At 57.2% G+C, this 19,044-nt stretch overlaps 1 protein-coding gene across 2 annotated transcripts in view; it reads left to right on the top strand.

Moving 5' to 3' along the window:
- Window positions 1-18,637, top strand: part of GNB1L (G protein subunit beta 1 like) — a 48,809-nt gene extending 30,172 nt beyond the window's left edge. For both annotated transcript variants that reach the window (XM_041003758.1, XM_041003759.1), the window contains 4 exons: window positions 1,581-1,746; window positions 4,541-4,639; window positions 7,260-7,475; window positions 18,079-18,637. In XM_041003758.1, the coding sequence (XP_040859692.1) occupies window positions 1,581-1,746; window positions 4,541-4,639; window positions 7,260-7,475; window positions 18,079-18,354 (757 nt within the window). In that variant the 3' untranslated portion in view covers window positions 18,355-18,637. The remainder of the gene's footprint in view (window positions 1-1,580; window positions 1,747-4,540; window positions 4,640-7,259; window positions 7,476-18,078) is intronic.
- The last annotated feature ends 407 nt before the right edge of the window (window positions 18,638-19,044 follow it).

Here is a 19,044-nt window from a genome sequence, read left to right as displayed (position 1 = left end):
ACATGAACCTGCACACTTGTAGATGCCAGAACTTGCAGGCAGAGGATTAATCACTGAGCCATTGAGCTGAGGCCTGGGATTTAGTTTATTTGTTTGAAAGACAGAGTTATAGAGTGAGAAAGATCTTCCATCTGGTTTACTCCCCATATGGCTGCAGTGGCAATGCTGGGACAGGCTAAAGCCAGGAGCTTCTTCTGTGTCTCCCACATGGGTGCACGGTCCCAAGCCCTTGAGCCACCTTCCTCTGCATTTCCAAGATATACTAGCAGGGAGCCTGATCAAAAGTGGAGCAACTGGGACTCAAACCCGTACCCATATGGGATGACTGCATTGCACGTTGTGGCTGGTCGAGGAGTCTTATATTCTGGATATGGTATATACTGTTCATCACAGCTTTGTCTCTCCTATACAATGGCTCATGTTTTTCACTCTTTAATGATGTCTTAAGATGAACTGAGGTAGGGGGTGGTGCAGTTGCATATCAGGCTAATCCTCTGCCTGTGGTGTCAGCATCCCATATGGACACCAGTTCAAGTCCCAGCTGTTCCTATTCCCATCCAACTCCCTGTTTATAGCCTGGGGAAGCAGCAGAGGATGGCCCAAGTCCTTGGGACCCTGTACCCATGAGGGGGACCTGGAAGAAGCTTCTGGCTTCAGATCAGCTCAGCTCTGGCTGTTGCTGCTATTTAGGGCACAAACCAGTGAATGAAAGAACTCTCTCTCCATTTTTCTTTCTCTCTGTAAATCTGCTTTTCAAGTTAAATAAATCTTTTTTTTTTTTTAAAAGGACCAAATCACTTATTCTTGTAGAGTCAGATTGGCCTGGCCGTGTTGGTGAATTCCCTTTCTTGGCCATGCTTCTGTGTCTTGTGGAGGTGACCATGCGTGAGGTTGTGGGGATCTGGCCCTGCCTCTCAGGAGCGTGCACAAGCGATTCTGATGTGGGCTTTGTCTCCATCCAGGGTCAGCCACACTGGTGTCCAGGCATGAAGCTGGGAGGGAAGGTGGGCTAAGAAGACAGACAGTGGAGCTCCAGGGGTGGTAGTGCTTACGCCTGCAGGGTCTGTCGGTACATGGTGGGGGGAGCCAGTACCCCGAAGGCTTCTGATTGGCTCCCTGCCCTGGAAGAACAAGAAGGCATCCTGGGGGAAGTGGCCACGCCCAGGTCTGCACCATAGTGCTCATGGGACTCTGTCAGCTATTTCCAGTTTGGGCTGCTTCAAATGGAGCTGCTGTACATGTAGACTTTGGAAGTCACCCCCCGAGGCAGGGAGGAACCGCTGGGTCCTGGAACAGAGGGCAGGGAGTGCATGTGCCATGGAGCGTGCATGCCACGGAGCGCGTACTCCACGGTCTGCTGCACGCATGTCCCGCTTTTGGGCGCCCTAGGTGCCAACTCAAGGTGGAGAAGCCCTTCCTCAGCCCAGGCTCCTGATTGGCCCAGTTGCTGGAACTGTGGTCCTTGCCATCTCTCAGCTTTGGGGAGGGGGTGAGGAATAAGGGCAACAGGCCCCACTGCCTGTTAGGCAGGGTTCCCAGCACCCTCATGGGAGCCCCACATCCCCCTCTTGCTTTGTCAGCCAGGGCCGGGACCTGCGCCTGTGCCTGTGGGACCTGGAGGAGGGTAGGAACGCCATCGTGGACTCTGTGCCCTTGGAGAATGTGGGCTTCTGCCGGAGCTCCGTCCTGGCTGAGGCTCAGAAGCCGCGCTGGATGCTCGCCATGCCAGGGAAGGGCAGTGACGAGGTGAGAACCAACCTGCTCCAGGGGCTCCCTTGCTCCTCCACCCACTCCCAGTGTGGGGAGGTGGAGGTAGCGGGGACACTGCCCACCACAGAATCCCCTGTGGAGCAGTGAGGTCAAGTCTGGGATCTGTCACCTGACTGCAGCTCCAGTGTCCTCACAGCTGGGTGGGCCTGGCAGGTCACTTGTGAGGGGCCCTGGGGAGCACATATATGTACACACACCCAGGATGGTGGTAAGAATCATTAAGAGGCTCGGGGAGAACTGGCCAGCCTCTGCCCATGTTCAAGACAGCTCTCGCAATGACCAAATGTCAAGGTCACGGCCACCAGGTCAGTGGGGACTGGAGCAGGAGGAACAGTTGGTGGCTGCAGGAGGTGGAGGGGGCGAGGGACCCAAGCCCTGGTGGGATGTAGGAGGTGAGGGTGGCCCCACAGTCTCCTGGGGAGGTGGACAGGGCCACACCAGAGCAGGGAGACCAGCAGCAGGTGGTGCTCGGGTCAGAGCCACCCGAGGTGCCGAGGGGCAGGCCAGGCTGCACTGCAGTGTTCCTGCATCTCCCTAACACTGGCCCCCGCCCCCACCCCGCCCGGAACTTATGTAGGAGAAGGGGGCGGGGTACCTGAGTGGAGGAGGGGGAGGGCCCCCAACCCCCCAGCCTTGGTAGCTCAGCTCAGCTCAGGCAGGGTGGCTCCACCAGGGCCGGCAGCCCAGGGCCCTGCACACGGCCCCCAGCTTGGCCCATGGCCAGGAGGAGTCGTCGTGGCTTCGAGCAGATTCATAAATAATGAGACGGGTACAGGCATTTATTTGCTCGTGATTGCGTTTAAATCGCCAATTAGGAGCTACACACACTTCTGTTGCTGGGCTGCCAAAAACCTGCTAAGACTTTTATTAATGTGAGAAAGGGGTGTGCTCTCTTTTGGATGGCGGCAGCCAACTGTGCCAGCTCCTCCCGAGATGCTGTCCGCCCCCCCAACCCTGAGGGCCCACACTGGCAGCCGCCCTCCCCTCTGTGTGCTCCTGTGGGTAGCAGCCATGGGCCGGCACATGGTCAGCCACTGCCCCCATGCCAGAGGCTGTTTGTAACCAGCCTCCTGGCTCCTGCTGCATATTTTCCAGGAGCAGCCAGTGTGAGGCAACCTTGACATCCGGAAAAAGAGGCTGTCTTCCATGTTCCCACCCAGAATCTGCCTGGACCGGGCCCTGGAAAAGCCTTTCCATCCATGCCCAGACAGTGCCCAGGGCCCAGCCCCTCCAAACCCTGTGAAGCAGGAGTGTACCTGGGGTGCCAGGTAGAAGGTCCCTGCCACGACTCTTACCCACCAAGGCTCCCTGCTCTCCTGCCTGCAGGATGCAGCAGTCATCCATGCTCCCACTTCTGGTGCAGGGCATCAGTGCCACCCTGACACACAGTGCACCCTCTGACCAGCTCCTGCAGAGCATGCGCCCCAGGCTTCCCAGTGCCTCCGTCCAGCCACCTGCTGACCTCTCGGGTCTGGGACACATGGTGGGCCTGCTGACCTCTCCCATAGACCTGCCCTTCTCCCCGTGGTTGTGGCTACTTCTCCAGGGACACGTCCCCTAAGCAGCCCGTCATGACAACAGCAGAGAAGAGCTCAGAGCCCCAGCTGCACCTCTGTCTGATCCTCTGGGCCAGACCTGGGGCTGTTGCACTGGGTTTCCCTAGCTCTCCCTTAGCAGGAGCTTCTCCTTGGGCGATTTTCCCAAAGGAGCCTGAGGCTCCCAGGACTACCTCTGCCTCACCCTGCATGCCTTCTGCCTGCATGCCCCACCTCTGGCCAGTGCAGCCCTCCTCACCTCAGGGGGGCCTCCCTTCCCAGCAGCCTCTCCTTTCACATCTGCCTCAGCTTCTCCCTCCCGTATTCTGTTTCCTTCATCGCATGGCCACATGTGTTCCTCTTCAGTGTCTTCTGTCAGGCTGTCAGGCTCACCCGAGGCCCCTTGTCACTGGGGCTGAAAGGCAGGGAGCTGTGTACATATTCACATGCCTGCACACCCACACGTGTGCCCATTTCTGTGTGCATATATGTTCATGTGTACACATGCTTCTGTGTATACAGGATGCCCCTTCTGCATCCGGGTCTGACAGCTAGGATCTGAGAGGACGGAAACACCTCCCCTGAGTGAAATCACCTGGCCTGGCTGTGGCTGGATCCGTGGCTGAGGGCAGCAGGTGTGGTCCCAGCTGCCCAGCCCCAGGCCACGCCTGTTGTGGACTGCTGAGCAGGGCTGCTTTCAGCTGCCCGGGTCCCTTGGGCGCTGTCTCCCAGCATGACCGTGCAATAACCCTTACCTGCCTGCTTCCCAGGTTTCTTGAGTATGAACTGGTACAAGCTGGGGCTGACATCAGTGGACAGGAGTCACCTAGGACAGTTGAGGTCCACGGAGGTCCCCCAGGACTCTGAGCCCTGGCAGAAGCAGTAGATGGGCCGGGGAAAATCAGCCAGGGACCCCACTCACGCTCACTTCCTAGGCCAGTCCCTGGCACCCCCTAATGCCAGGTAAAACCTGCACAGGACAGGGAGGTGGACAGTGGCCCACAAGACAGGCCCCCAGGGCCTGGGCACCCAGGATCTGTATGAGCACTGGTGCCATGTACAGGCGTTCCACACATCCTCATGGGGGGGACTCCAGCTTCCCGCGGGCGGTGAGCAGGAGCAGACAGAAACTCAGGCACAGCAGTGGCCCTGGCTCGCCGCCTCCCCAGTCTCGTGTTTGTGTAGCACGAAGCGGCCCTGGCGCTGGCCCAAACCAGCCTGTTTCTCACCGTCAGGTCCAGATTCTGGAGATGCCATCCAAGACGTCGGTGTGTACCCTGAAGCCGGAGGCGGGTGCCAAGCCAGGCATGCCCATGTGCCTGGGGCTGTGGCAGGTAAGGTGAGCGTGCGCCAGCCCCACCCCATGGCCACGCCTACCACTGAGTCATGCCCCACGCAGGGCCTGATTTATCCCCAGACCCCTTCAGAGAACATGTGCACACCACAGCCCCTGCTGCACCCCCAACCCCCGGCAGCTCCTGTAAATCATATGTCCTCCCTCCGTGGAACCCCCAGCAGGCTCAGACCTGCCCATGAGTGAGGAGGGGACAGTGGGGTCCATTAGCCTAGGCACTCTTGGGAGGGGAGGGGACCAGGCCTTGGCTACAGCTCCTCACCAGGGTGACAGAAAGACGCCGACTCAGCCACAGTGCCTTCCTCCCTCCCCTCTTACAGAGGTGGACGTGGAGTTCCCCCATGGTCATGCCCAGAATTCCTGAGCCACAGCCCTTTCCATCTTTCTAGATAGACTGTTCTTCCTGGGTCAAGGGCCTCAGTGGCCAGGGTGGGGGTTGTAAAGCGGACAGCATGGCCAGCTCTCCCTCACGTACAAGGTCAACACTGGCTCCAGGGTACCTCTGCCTTTTTTGTAGGGTCGTGTCTCAGGAGCTAGATCAGAGGTCCCAGGAACCTCAAGTCCTAAGCAGACACCTGGCTCGGGGTGTCTGCTGTTCCCTGGGAGTCTCCCTTGTCCCATTCAGCTCCAAAATGCACCCTGTGCTGGGTTGCAGGGCAGGGATGGGAGGCAGCTTCTGCCTCAGTGCCCTTTGAACTCTGGCTAGAGAGTCGGGCTGCAGGCTTGTGGCTTGGGGGTGCCTGCGTGCGTGCATAATGGGATCCACCTCCGCTTGCTGTGTTCCTCTCTTCCCCCCGCCCAATGCCAGCCCCAGGCACTGCTGTCTGCAGACAGAAGCTCTGCCTGGCACCCAGCCTCCCCCTGCAGCCTTGTGACTACGGAAGTTCATGTTGGACTCAGGATCTGCAGTAATCGAGGCAGGACAGGGTGCCCCGGGCGGGGTGGGGGTGGCTGGGGAGGTGGGGCTCCTGGGCCAGCAGGTGTGTGTCCAGGCCTAGGGTGTTGGCTCTGCAGCACCTGAGGGTGCTGGAGCCACAGGGACACCCCTGGCTGCACCCACTGGCTCCTATCCACCTCCCACCCCCGGGAAATGCAGTGTTGCACAATCCTGTAAAAAAATTCCAGCAGGAAAAAAATGGTGTAGGAAGGAATGTACAAACTTGTCGGGGTAATTAATGCAGCTGACAGGAGGGCAGACGGCGCTCTGTTCATCAGTGTTATGGCCCAGCTCAGCATGACATGGGCGGCCCTGCAGCCTGTTCGTCCGCCTGCTTCACGATATGAGGCAGCCAGGCTGAGGCAATGCCCACCTCCCCACCTCCCCAGCCAGGAGCTTCGGGACCCCTGAGGTGGCAAAGACCCTGCCGCAGGCCACATCTGCTCCCTCTGTAGTCCGTCCCTCTAGGCTGCAAGTGAGAGCCAGCGGACACAGAGTCAGTCCTTGTCTCCAGGTCTCCGCAGGGGCTGGGGGAAGACCTGGAGAAGACCAGAGGGGCCACTTCCGGTCCTGCACACTGCAGATGTCAGGAGGCCTACAAGGGTGCAGCCACCAAAGCCCCTCTCCCATACTCTGCCCCCCAAGCCAAGACACCAGCTGGCAGTGTTATCCCTAAGGAGGCCCAGGGACCCAGAGCACAGAAGGCGGTGAGGTGGCCAGGGGAGACCCTCCAGGCCAGGCCACCTCCTACTTGGCCCCTCTTGGCAGTACTGCAACTGGTTCTCCAAGCATCAGGCTTAGAAGCCACACACAGGCTTCCCTGTGAGACTGGCCAGAGCCACTGTCAGCTGAGACCAGGAGGTAGGCATGGGCAGGCTCGGCCAACTCTGGCCTTGACAGACCTGTGCGACTATATCCAGCCTGTCCTCGCCCCTCCCCCTCCCTGGCCTCAGTCTCCCCCTCTGACCTGCAGACAGCCCTGCGGACTTGCTGTCCACTCCCTGGTCCCCTTCCCGTCCACTCAAGGCTGCTCTCGGCCCATCAGGTCCTGGGACCAGGGCTGCTCCCTGGGGGGTGGTGCAGGGGTCCCACCGCCCTCTTCTCCTGGGGTTGTTTCAGAGGCTAAATAAACGAGGCGTCTGCTTGGACCGCCGAGCCCTCTGACCCCGGCCCTCATTTATCACCACACTATGGCCCTGGAGAGCGACTCACGTCGGGCTGCCCAAGGGGTGGGGGTTGGGGCAGAGGGGTGGGGGTTGGGGCAGAGGGGTGGGGGGGCCTTCTGAGCAGCCAAGCTGACAAGACCCAGAAAGTTCATTTGTCACGGCGGTAGCTTACCATGCCCCTGGCTGGCGGCTCTGGACAGGTGACCCCACCCCGCAGGCCAGGGGAGAGAACCCACAGGAGGACACATCCCAGACCTTGAGAGAAGCAGGCACGGGGCAGCAGGAGGGATCTGGAGGGGGGCAGTGGGCACAACCAGGTCCCATGGGTGGGGCTGTATGGTTGGGCAGGGCCCAGAGCTCAGCCCTGGGACACCTGGGCTGATGGGATGAGCAGGGTGCAGAGCCTCTGGCTGTGGTGGCTGCCCAGGACAGCGGGGCAGGGGAGGGGGTGGTACTTGGGACTGACTACAAAGCTCCTGACGCCCCCCTCACCACAGGCTGACTCCGGCACCCGCCCCCTCCTCCTGGCTGGCTACGAGGACGGATCGGTGGCCCTGTGGGACGTGTCGGAGCGGAAGGCCTATAGCCGCATCGCCTGCCATGAGGAGCCCGTCATGGGCCTTGACTTCGACCCCCAGAGGACCAGGGGCGTCTCAGGCTCGGCGGGCAAAGCGCTGGCTGTCTGGAGCCTGGACGGGCGGCGGGCCCTGCAGGTCAGTGCGCAGGGGCCCCGGCCCCATCCATCGTGTCCTGCACTAACAGTCTGATAGGCTGAAACAATATTTAGGCATGAAAAGGAGCCGTCGCCCAGCCCCGGCTCATCCATCACACGCAGGCGGGTTGGAGGAAGGGGCTTGGGCACCCGGAGCCCCCTTGCTCAGATGGTTCGGGTTTCTGGCAGACTCGGGTTAGCAGCAGTCACGTCTTGTCCATCTAGAGAAAGGCACGTAGCGTCCAGGAAGGCTCAGGGCCTTCTCTGGGAAGCTCAGAGGAATTTGGTCAGTAAGGAACTGATTAATCAAGAACAAAAAAAAAAAAAAAAACACCACAATGTGGGAAACTCCACGGAACCGGCGTGGTGGTCTGCAGGCTGCCCTGAGGGAGTTGCTGGAGGCCTTTCCCATGATGCCTCTGGACTCTGCTGACCAGCCTGGGCTCCTCAGCGATACCAGTGCATGGCCTTGGCTGCCCAGGACACAGGGGTGGCCCAGTTGCATGCCAAGCAGGAGGTGGCGCAGGCCACAGGGCCTGAGGTGCTGGGGCATCTTGGCCTCTTGGCCCCCAGAGTAGTGGATGCTGGGGACGGGCGAAGACCCCCATGAGCCTCAGGCAACTTGAGCATGCTGGTGAGTGAAAACAGGTGTACCCCCAGGTGTGTTGGGCGGGGGAGAGACTTGGGTAGGGGCGGGGTTATGTGTCTTGGGAGTGCCAGCCCTGCTGCGGCCTCCCAGAGATCCCTATCCTGGAACACACCAAAGAGTGGCCTTGGCCATGCTGCCTGTGTGGGCTCAGGGAGTCGAAAATGCAGAGAGCACCCCAGCCCCTTTCTCAGGCGGAGATGCTGCCTGGCTCACCTCCAGCCATCAGGTCCATCTGGGAATGGGGATGTGGTGAGCGGCATGGGGGATGGATAGGCCCTGGGTGAAAATGGGTCAAGGATGCTAGCTAGTGGACCTCAGTGCCTTGTGGGCATTCTCATGGCTGGGGTATGACCAAAGGACTTCCCAAGGTCACATAGCATGAGGATGAGGAAGATGCTGAGGCCCTTGGAGTTAGGCACAGGAGAGGCTGTGCTTGCTTCCTGCCAGCTGGTGTCTGAGCAGTGGCTTGAGGGGGCAGGGATTGGGCCCAGAGGGGGGAGGGCAGCACCTTGCCCACCCCTGAGACAGGCACCTGTCACTTTCAGCAGCCGGTCCTGTCCATCCCCTGGTGGCCAGCCTGTGCAGGGCACACAGCGGCTGCACCTTGGAGCCTGCAGTCTCTCCTTCCATCAGCCGGGGAGCCCCTGCTATGAGGGCCGGAGGGCACGAGGCTGCGGAAATCTCAGGAGCTGGAGGCCGACTCACGTACAGAGCTTCGCAGTCCCTGTCCCAGCCAGCTGAGCATGGGACAGGGCCTCCCTCACACCCCTCTGTCCTGCTCCTCCAGGCCCCAGATTGGTCCCACAGGGGCTTTCACATAGGCAAGGGCAGGAGACTGAGGCAGCCTCCTTCAAGGCCCTCCTGGAGCTGCAGCTCCACCCCACCCACCCACCCACCCACCCAGGACCCCAAGAGGGGCCTTGGCCTAGAACTGCCCTGTCTCTCCTGGTGTGTTTGGGAAACAGCTGCTGGAACTTAAAGACTTAAATTTATGGGCACTGTTCCTGTCCAGAGACGAACTTCTACCCAACTAATGAATCGAAAAGTTAAAGCAGAAGGGAGACCAGGAATTAATGAATTGGAAAGTTAGAGGGGTGGGCGGGGCAGGAATGGTGAGGGAGGGGTCCCGCCAGGGGTGCACATGGGGCCCTGAGATTCCAGCCACGGTCTTTGCTAAGAACAAACCCACCTGGGCCTGTCGCTTTCACCTGTGGCAGGTGAGGCTCCCTTGGGTGCCCCCACTCGTCCCACCCCGTGTCCCCCACGAGAGCCACGTGTGGGCCAGGATGGGCCTTGGATCTTCCCACTGGCAGCCTCTAATGAGTCCAAATCAGTCTCCCCCAACCCCCGCGGACCCTGGGAGCTGAGCTGCGGATGGGGTTCCCGCCGTGGAGCGTGGGTAATCGGAACCAGATGGCGGCAACGCTGCGCATTCCTGGCACCTGAGGTCATAGCTGAGCGAGTCATTGATGGCCAGAGAGCTTCCCAGAGGGTCCTGGCCCGGCCAGGCCTGCGGCAGGGACAAGAGGCTGCCCCTAGGCCTGGACACTACCTGGAGGTGGAGCCACGGGGGCACCTGGAGAGCCCCAGCCGCATACCCAGCATACTCGTCGGCCCCTCAGCTCCGAGATGGCTCGCTTGGCCTCGAGTGCCTTCAGGCCCAGGTGGCGCGCAGGCCTGCGCCTTTCTCCCACACGTGGCGCAGGAGCCACAGCCTTGAAGCAGGACTGATTTACAACCAGGGGTATTTTTAGGTCTTTAAGGAATAATGAGGCTCCCGCACCCCAGTCGGCCGGGGCCAGGATCAGAGCAGCCGCGATTCTCCCTGCTGTGGCTGGGCCAGCATCCTGGGCTGCGGGCCCATCTGCTCCACAGTACTGGTTGCTGCCCGCCCACTCACTGGCGCTGCCAGGGACTTCTCTTTGGCCATTGCTTAGCCACTCTTTCATTCATTTGTTCATATGAGGCAGATAGCTCCTGTTTGTGTGGTCAATCCCCAAGTGCATGCAGGAACCAGGTCCTGGGGTGGGCCAGGGCCAGGGCTGGGGCTGGAAGCAAGAACTCAATCCAGGTAGGTCTCCCATGGGGGAGGCTATGACCAGTTACTTGAGCCTTGGCCTGCTACCTCCTGGGGTCTGCAAAAGCAGGAAACCGGAGTTGGGAGCTAGAGCCAGGGATTGAACCTGGGTACCCCAACATGGCAGGCAGGCCAGCAGCTGCCTAGCTGTCTCAACCTCAGTGTTATCACCTGTTTGCTGCAATGGCTGAGGGGGAAGTGGGGAGCCCGGCTCAGTCAGGGCTCTGAGTGTCCACTTCAGGGCAGGGCAAGGCAGGACAGGGCAGGATGCCTGCTCAGTGCAGCTCTCTTTTCTCTGGGAAGTGTCATGCCGTCAGCAAATTCCTATAAAGAAGCAAAGCCCAAGGGAGTGGCCACCAACTGGGGTCTATAGACAGGAAAGGCGCCCCTCCCCTCCACCCCTACCACACACACTGTACGGCCGTGGCCACCCCAATCCTACCCAGCGTGCACCCATCTTAGCAATGAGAGACAGGTCCAGTGCAGGTCCAGGGCCTGGTATGTGAGGACATACAGGCAAGGAGCATGGGAGACCCAGAGTCAGGTTCTGCCAGGCACCAACAATGGGGGGAGGCTGGTGCTCGCACACAGCAGGGACCAGGGGCTCAAGGCTGGGCAGATCAGGCAGAAGCTCAAACGCTGCCTCGTGGCATCAGACGGTTGGGTCAACACCACACTGAAAAGATAGGTAGCTATGTCCCTCAGGTCCCTGGTAGGTGAGGATCCGAGCATCCTTACTCTCATCTGTTAGACCAGGGAACTGCATCTTTCACCTGTTATCTTCAATATCCAAAAAACTGAAAAAGAAAGAAAGAAAGCCCTATGGTGCAAGGTGCCTTCTGCCTGCATCCCCTAGGCTAAGCTTCCGTTTCCAGCTCCCTGCTTATGTACCTGCAAGGCAGCAAGTGAAGATTCACATTCCTGGTGTCTCCTGCCACCTACACAGGAGACCAGAGGGAACCCTGGGCTTCTCTCAGGCCTGGCTCAGCCATGACTGTCTGGAGCTTTTGCAGGAGGGAGCCCTTGCAGATGGAAGATCTCTGCCTTTCAAGTAGATAAAAATGGAAACAAATTAAAAACAAAACCAATACCTGTGGAACTTCAAAAAAGAGAAAAAGATGAGGGTGGGATGGGGGCAGTATGTCCCTGTGGCTTTCCGTGCCTGCCCCTCACACCTGCTGAGTACACCTGGCCGGGCAGACCGGCCTCAGTGGCCTTGGGTCCCTCCCTGCCTGAATGTGTGAGGGAAGCTGTTATTCAGCTGGACACCTGTCTGTAGGGGGGAAACTTCCCAGTGGCGACACCCATGTGCACTGTGTTGTCCTCCCACCCCATCCATCTTTGAAAATAAATATTTTTAAGATTTATTTACTTGTATTGGAAAGGCAGATTTGCAGAAAGAGAAATAGAGAAAGATCTTCCATCCACCGGTTCACTCCCCAAGTGGTCACAATAGCCGGAACTGAGCTGATCCAAAATGAGGAGCCTCTTCCGGGTCTCCCACGCGGGTGCAGGGTCCCAAGGCTTTGGGCCGTCCTCGACTGCTTTCCCAAGCCACAAGCAGGGAGCTGGATGGGAAGCGGGGCTGCCGGGACGTGAAATGGTGCCCATACGGGATGCTAGTGCCACAGGGTAGAAGATCAGAGCCACAGCACTGGTCCTGGAAAAAAATTTTTTTTTTAATTTTTGTAATGTCCTTTTGGTCCTTACTTCCTGCGTTGGGTGCACAGCTCTGAGCAGAGTGGACCGCCCAGCCCGCTGGGCTACAGATTGCGGGATGTCATTGTTCTCATCAGCCCGCACTTGCAGGCGGACCCTGTTTTTATTTGTTCTCTGGCCTCCACCCGAACTGATTAGAGAGTTTTTATGGTTCCAAATGTTGGCCGTCCCCCCCGCCCACTCTCCCTCCCCGTTATCTTTTACTTCTGCAGTCCTAACTTAATTACACTGTGGTCAAAGAACAAGGTCGGAATGATATCAGGCCTTTGAAATGTGGGGGCCCCGGCCAGTGTGCATAAGCCTCGCACATGTGCTTGAAAACAAGAGTGCTCGCCGCATACCCCACACAGCTGTACCTGCAGGACATGACAGGCGGGTGGCGCGGTGGGGAGGGCTGCCAGGCTGCAGCCCCTCGCTCCCGCACCCCACCGTCCTGGGGCCCAACCACCTTCACGCTGCAAGTCTTGAAGCTGGCTTAGGAAGTAGCACGGGGGAGACGGCAGCCACATGGAGCACTGAGCCACCTGCTCACCTGGAGAGGACTTGCAGGATCCCGGGGAGGTCTCCTGACTGTTCACTCCACTTCTGCCCTGGGTTTCTCAAGTGCTCTGGTGCAGGCCAATCCAGCTTCTGCTTGCTTGCTGCTTCCTTTACAGCTTTTAATTATCTGGATAGTCTTACTGTTTTAATCCTCTTTTAAGATTTATTGATTTACTTTTATTGAAAAGGCAGATCAGATTTAGAGAGAGAGAAGGAGAGACAGAAAGATCTTCCATCCACTGGTTCACTCCCCAGAAGGCCACACTAGCTGGAGCTGAGCTGATCCAAAGCCAGGAGCCGGAGCTTCTTCCAGGTCTCCCACATGGGTGGCAGGAGCCCAAGAGGTCATCTTCCACTGCTCTCCCAAGCACATCAGCAGGGAGCTGGATGGGAGGCAAAGCAGTCAGGATCCAACCATCACTTTGCTATGGGCTGCCGTCACTGCAGGCAGCTTAACCCGCACCACGGTCTGCGTGCGGGAAGGTGTATGTAGTCCTTCCTTTGTGTTCATACTACGGACCACAGACCTGGATTTAACATTGGAATCTAGTTATAAACTGCTGTGTATATCTTTGGCTTTATTACTTCATGCAGACAGGAGAGTACATAAAAATATCTGTGGGAAAACTTTTTTTAGTAAATTAATTTTTAGTAAATTAATTTTTAATTTTTTGAAGATTTATTCATTTTTATTGGCAAGTCAGATATACAGAGAGGAAGAGAGAGAAGATCTTCCATCTGATGATTCATTCTCCAAGCAGCTGCAATGGCTGGAGCTGAGCCAATCCGAAGCCAGGAGCCTGCAGCCTCTTCCGGGTCTCCCACATGGGTACAGGGTCCCAAGGCCTTGGGCCATCCTGCCTTCGCAGGCCACTATTGTGCCGGGTAAAATTTTAATATTTATTACAAAGGTGAGGGGGGTCACAGACCCATGTGTGCCTCTGATTCGTTTAGGATTGGGGTGTGTGATATGAATGAGATAAATGTTTCGCTTTTCCTTCCTGTGTCGTAGAGTAGCAGGGGTAGAAGAGTTTTGGAAAAAAGAAAAGTGTGCCACTCCTTGCTATCACACTACATCAGGACCTAGGGACAGAGATGATTTGGCTTTTAAAGATTTATTTTTTATTGCAAAGTCAGATATACAGAAGGAGGAGAGACAGAGAGGAAGATCTTGCGCCCAATGATTCACTCCCCAAGTGAGTGCAACGGCTGGATCTGAGCCAATCCAAAGCCAGGAGCCAGGAACTTCCTCCAGGTCTCCCACGCAGGTGCAGGGTCCAAAGGCTCTAGGCCATCCCCAACTGCTTTCCCAGGCCACAAGCAGGGAGCTGGATGGGAAGTGCTGGGATTAGAACCGGTGCCCATATGGGATCCTGGCGCATTCAAGGCGAGGACTTTAGCCACTAGGCCACGCTGCCTGGCCCCAGAGATGATTGTTGTGGTAGGTTCCCCTGTGGGGAAAATATTCCAAGGGTGTCACTCGAATGGTCTTCAGTGTTGTGAGAAGTCTTGGCTTCATGATGCCAGAGGCACAAACTTCTCCCTAAGGCTCGTTGGCTATTGTCCTTGTTTACCTCAGTGTGCTCACAGACCCAGGTGCCTGCTGTAGAGCCTGGCCTGGAGTGTTGCTGAAACTGTGCTCCATCTTTTGATGAGGTACTCAAAGTCTGCTATTGGCTTAGATGAACTGGCTGTGTTCTTTCATGCCCACCTGGATATGCTCTCCACTCTTGCACAAGGGTCAGCCACTGAGACAGCCCAATTCTGCACCATGTGCTCCAGAATCAGACCACATGTCTGTGTGATCTTCCCTGAGGTTAGGGATCAAGCACAGCAGTGCACTTGGGGAGACTCCTAAGAAATCTCACCTGGAATGTCTTCACCCTGCCCACCTCTAGGCCTGGCTCTTGTACACACCAGTGGATACTGCAGTCCAGCAGGGCATGCTTCAAGATGCACTACCAGGCCCATTCCCAGCCTTGGTTCTTCTGTGTGCCTGTGGGTACTGTGGCTTAGCCCAGCAAGTGCTGTAGCCTAGTCCAGGCAACCCCCAAAACTCTCTGCCAGACCTGCCCCCAAACACTCTTATGAGTACTGTGACCTAACCCAACCCAGTCCACCCCTGGTCCCAGCAGGGGCTTTGGCCTGTGAAGAACGCCCTCCCTATCCCTATTTCATATCTACACTGTCTCAGCTTCTTTGATTATCTGTGGGTGTAGTGGCTTGGCATGTTAAAGCTCCCAGAAATAATTTTACATTTATCAAATAAGCCCTCAGTGGCCTCCCTGAAACCTATCCCCAGTCCCTAGTAATGAATGCCCCGCCCCCAATGTGCTCCTGGCGGCATTGATGGCCATGGGGTGGCCCCAGTGATATGTACCCACAGTATCATGGCAAGCACTCTGCCCTCTTCCCCCAAAATCTTAAAAAAAAAAAAAAGGCGGGGGTGGCGGGGAGCAGGGCCTAGCGTGATAGCGTAACAGCTAAAGTCCTCACCTTGCACACACCAGGATCCTATATGGGTGCTGGTTCTAATTCCTGCATCCCTGCTTCCCATCCAGCTCCCAGCTTGTGGATGGAAAAGCAGTTGAGGATGGCCTAGAGCCTTGAGGCCCTGCACCTGTGTGGGAGACCCAGAGGAGGCTCCAGGCTCCTGGCTTCGGATTGGCTCAGCTCTGACCATTGTAGCCACTTGGGAAGTGAACCAGTGGATGGAAGATCTTTCTCTGTATATCTGCCTTTCCAATAAAAATAAATAAATCTTTTAAAAAAATAAACTAGGTAACTGCTGGCACACTGGTATAGTTAGCACAGAGTTGGCACTAACCAGGCCCAAGATGCCTGCCAGCTATTGGCTGCTTTTCTCCCAGCAGGGTAACACTTTATCTTTGTATAGTGCAACCTAGGTTGCTGTCTGCAGCTGGGAAGAAGGATTTTCAGCGCAGAAAGTGAGCGGAGGTTCCAGTGGTTTCATGAAGGTATTAGGATGAGCCTAGCCCCAGGACTGCCTGTGTTCACAGGACAGTGGGCACTGATCTGGGAGACAGCCGAGAGGCCAGATGGGCACTGTGGTGTCAGTGGCAGAACATATGGAGAAACACCATGGGCCAATCCCAGGGCAGGCATTGGGGATGTGCCAGGCCATGTGCCCCAGGCATGGACAGCAGCCCTCAGGCTGTCATCTGCCCCTTCACAGCCAGGCCTACCCACCTCATCATGTAGTGTGAAGCAGGAACAGGTGGGGTTGTCGAAACTTCCTGCATCTAGGGAACAGCCCTGAGAGGGGACAGAGGGACATGTCTGTGCCTCCCAGGGCTGGGACAAGTCATCCTGTAGGCCCTTGATTCTGTCCTTCAATTTCAGAACAGCCACCATGGAGAGAAGACATCACCATTTAGGTGTCTGTGGCAGGTGGACCAGCTACAGCTGGTGGTGTGCTACAGGCAGCCTGCTTGTGACTTCTGTCCCTGGCAGCCCAACTACCTGAGGGCTCCTGGAGGCCTGGCACGTGGCTCTCCTCCTTTGAATGCTCTTTTTTAAGACTTATTTTTCTTGAAAGATTAATAGAAAAGCAAAGCAGATTTACAGAGAAAAGGAGAGTTAGAAAGATCCCTTGCATCCACTGGTTCACTCCCCAAATAAACACAGCAGCCAGAGCTGAGCCGATCCGAAGCTGAGAGCCAGGAGGTTCTCTACAGGTGCAGGATAGAATCCCAAGGCTTGAAGCCAACCCTTACTTTCCCAGGCCACAAGCAGGGAGCTGGATGGGAAGTGGAGTAATAACTGGTACCCATATGGGATCCTGGGGCATGCAAGGCCCGTTATTTAGCCATTGAGCTATCGTACCACATCCTGTTTCCATTTTTTTAAACAAATGTTTGTGAAACACCTTCCTGTACCAGGACAAATACAAGGAAAACAGTGTAGCTGCTCTCTGGGAGGGACGGTGATACGGTCCTTACTGTTGCACGTGGTGGGCCTCACAAAGCCCCTTGGATGTGCAGTCTTGACCTTGACCGCAGGTGACAGACGTGAGCGAGCAGCCACACAACCAGCCTGCCCCCAACCCCAGCCCTGTCAGTCTCTCAGTCCCTCCCCGCGTTTCTGGTAGTTACACAACCGGTTCTGTAGCAGTAATCCCCATTCAGTTTTAGGTCTAATCCTGCCTCGCTGTGTGCCAGGCCACTTGCTACCGTTCCCCTGTTCTCTCTTCCGAGGCCGCAGCTGATCCCCGAGTTCTTCTAGAAGAGCTGAGGGAGCAGTCTTCCTTTGAGTCCTTACATGTCCAAAGATGTCTCTGCCATTGTTCCCCTGTGCTTGAGTGACAGTTTGGCTGGATATAAAACTCTGCCTTCCCCAGCCCTTGCGGACACCACCACAGCACCCGTACCCACGGAAGCAGCCACAGCGCGTCCTGGAGGCACCCCACACGTTTCCTGGTCCTCCCACAGGGTCTTCCTGCCCAGCCAGCACGGGAATTTCCTTGGCCCAGTAGCAGTCCATTTTGGGGTCTCCTTGCTGCAGCTTCTAGAAATCCGGGGTGCTTTTCTAAATCGGTGTGCACCAGCTGCCTCAAGCTCTCCCTTCCATCTCTTTCCTTGGCTGTGCCACGTCAGGTTTATTCCTTGGAGTTTGGCTGCTACTGCAGAAGCTTATTCTCCCCCCGCCTTTTTTTTTTTTTTTAAGAGAAAAAGAGAGCTTGAAGTCTCCCATCTCCTGGTTCACTTTCCAGATGCCTGTAAAGCCAGACCAAAGGCAGGATCTGGGAGCTCCTTGTGTCTCTGCCGTGGGTGGCAGGGACCCAGGCTCCTGAGCAGTCACTAGCACCTCCCAGAGTCTTCACTAGCAGGAAGCTGGAGTCTTGTTTCGTACCTCTCACCCACAGGGGTCACTTACCTTTCCGAACCGAATGGCAAAGCTGAATGGCTCCTGGGGTCAGTGGTGTCCTTTCATCCTCTTTACCCCATGCTCTCCGTTTGACTGTGGCCCGACTCAGCTGGACACACTCAGAAAATAGAGAGCGTGCTTGGGCCCACCTCCAGGCCACCACTGGGAGTCACAGGATGGCAGAGAACCAGTCACTATGTGATGTAACCAAGACCACCACTGTGGGCTCTCTGGTTCCTACAGCGGGCATGGAGGGTGGCACGGGAGCAAGGGAGGAGGCCTGTGGCTCACCCGGTACTGAGGGGGTGGTACGCTGGCGTCCTGCCCCTAGCACTGTCTCTCTCATTCACATTCCCTTCACCCCCCACCCCATCTCCATCTCATCCATTTCCTGCAGCGGGCTGCAGGCAGACAGGCTCATCAGGCTCTCCATCCTGTAGGCGGTTAGTTCCCCAGCACCAGAACCATTCGGAGGTGGCCCTGGGGAGCAAAGTTGTGGACCATGTCCTGTTCTCATGATGTCATCCCGAGCTGACCACACATCAGAGCCTGCACCCCAACTCCCCCAGTACAAATCTGAGGATCCAGTGAGCAGGTGTTTGCTGGGCCGTGGTCACATTCAGCCATGGGAGTGCCTCCTATTGCTGGCAGCCCATGTGGGGTCCTCGAGAATCCCCTGGCAGTGGCCAGTGCTAGTGGCCACGGAACCCTCACGCATCTCATCTCTTGCAGGTGTGCCATACCCAGCAGCTTACGAACCCGGGGATTGCAGATCTGACCCTGCGGCCGGACGGCAAGATCCTGGCCACAGCGGGCTGGGACCACCGAGTCCGCGTGTTCCACTGGCGGAAGATGAAGCCGCTGGCCGTGCTGACCTTCCACAGCGCTACCGTCCACTGTGTAGCCTTTGCTGTCAATGGCCTGCTGGCCGCAGGCTCCAAGGACCAACGCATCAGCATCTGGTCCCTCTACCCACCCAAACCATGTGACTCTCACCCGAGCACGTGACTCCCTTACCAACTCACATGATGAACTGACCCGCACACATGGCAACTGTACCAGGGCACATGACCCACCATCCCCTCCCTGTGCACTGGGTGGCTGTCAGGGACCAGACACGTGATGCTGGGCCTCTGCGGGACAGAAGCCAGACCCAAAGCCAAGGAGCCTCTCTGTCTTCGCGCAACTCGCTTTCTTGTAGTGAAACCTCCGTGAGACAGCGGCTCTGGCGTCCAGCCAGGCCCCCAGTGCCCACAGCTTGCTAAAGGGTCCGGTGTGGGGGCCTCATCATGTTGCCACCTCACCCCAGAGGGTGTTTTCCAATAAACTGTTTGATGTAAACCTGCAGCCTCAAGGGGGAGACTCCCCCAAAAGACATTCACCGTCCCTCAACCCCTCAACTAGGGGAGGAATCCCCACCCACAGCTGCCTGGAGTGCTACCTCCTTCTACCCAGAGAACCCCTGGTAGGTTCCTGGCAGCCTATGCATCACCAGGACTGGGGGTTAGGGTTACAGATCACCATGCATCTGGCCCTTCTGGAACCTTCAATATGTGAGAAAGTGCCTCCCCACACACCTAGCTATATGGCCTGGGAATATCGCATTTACAATACATCCCTGGACATGTCCTTCCTCAGGTCCTTGTGTGGCTGGGTACAGGTTCACCTCAGCCTTCATGGAGGGGGCACTGCAGGCAT

The sequence above is a fragment of the Ochotona curzoniae genome, unplaced genomic scaffold, assembly GCF_017591425.1.
Source record: "Ochotona curzoniae isolate NIBS_2020 unplaced genomic scaffold, NIBS_Ocur_1.0 scaffold_274, whole genome shotgun sequence".
NCBI classification, from domain to species: Eukaryota; Metazoa; Chordata; class Mammalia; order Lagomorpha; family Ochotonidae; genus Ochotona; species Ochotona curzoniae.
This window is presented reverse-complemented; position numbering and strand designations above follow the sequence as displayed.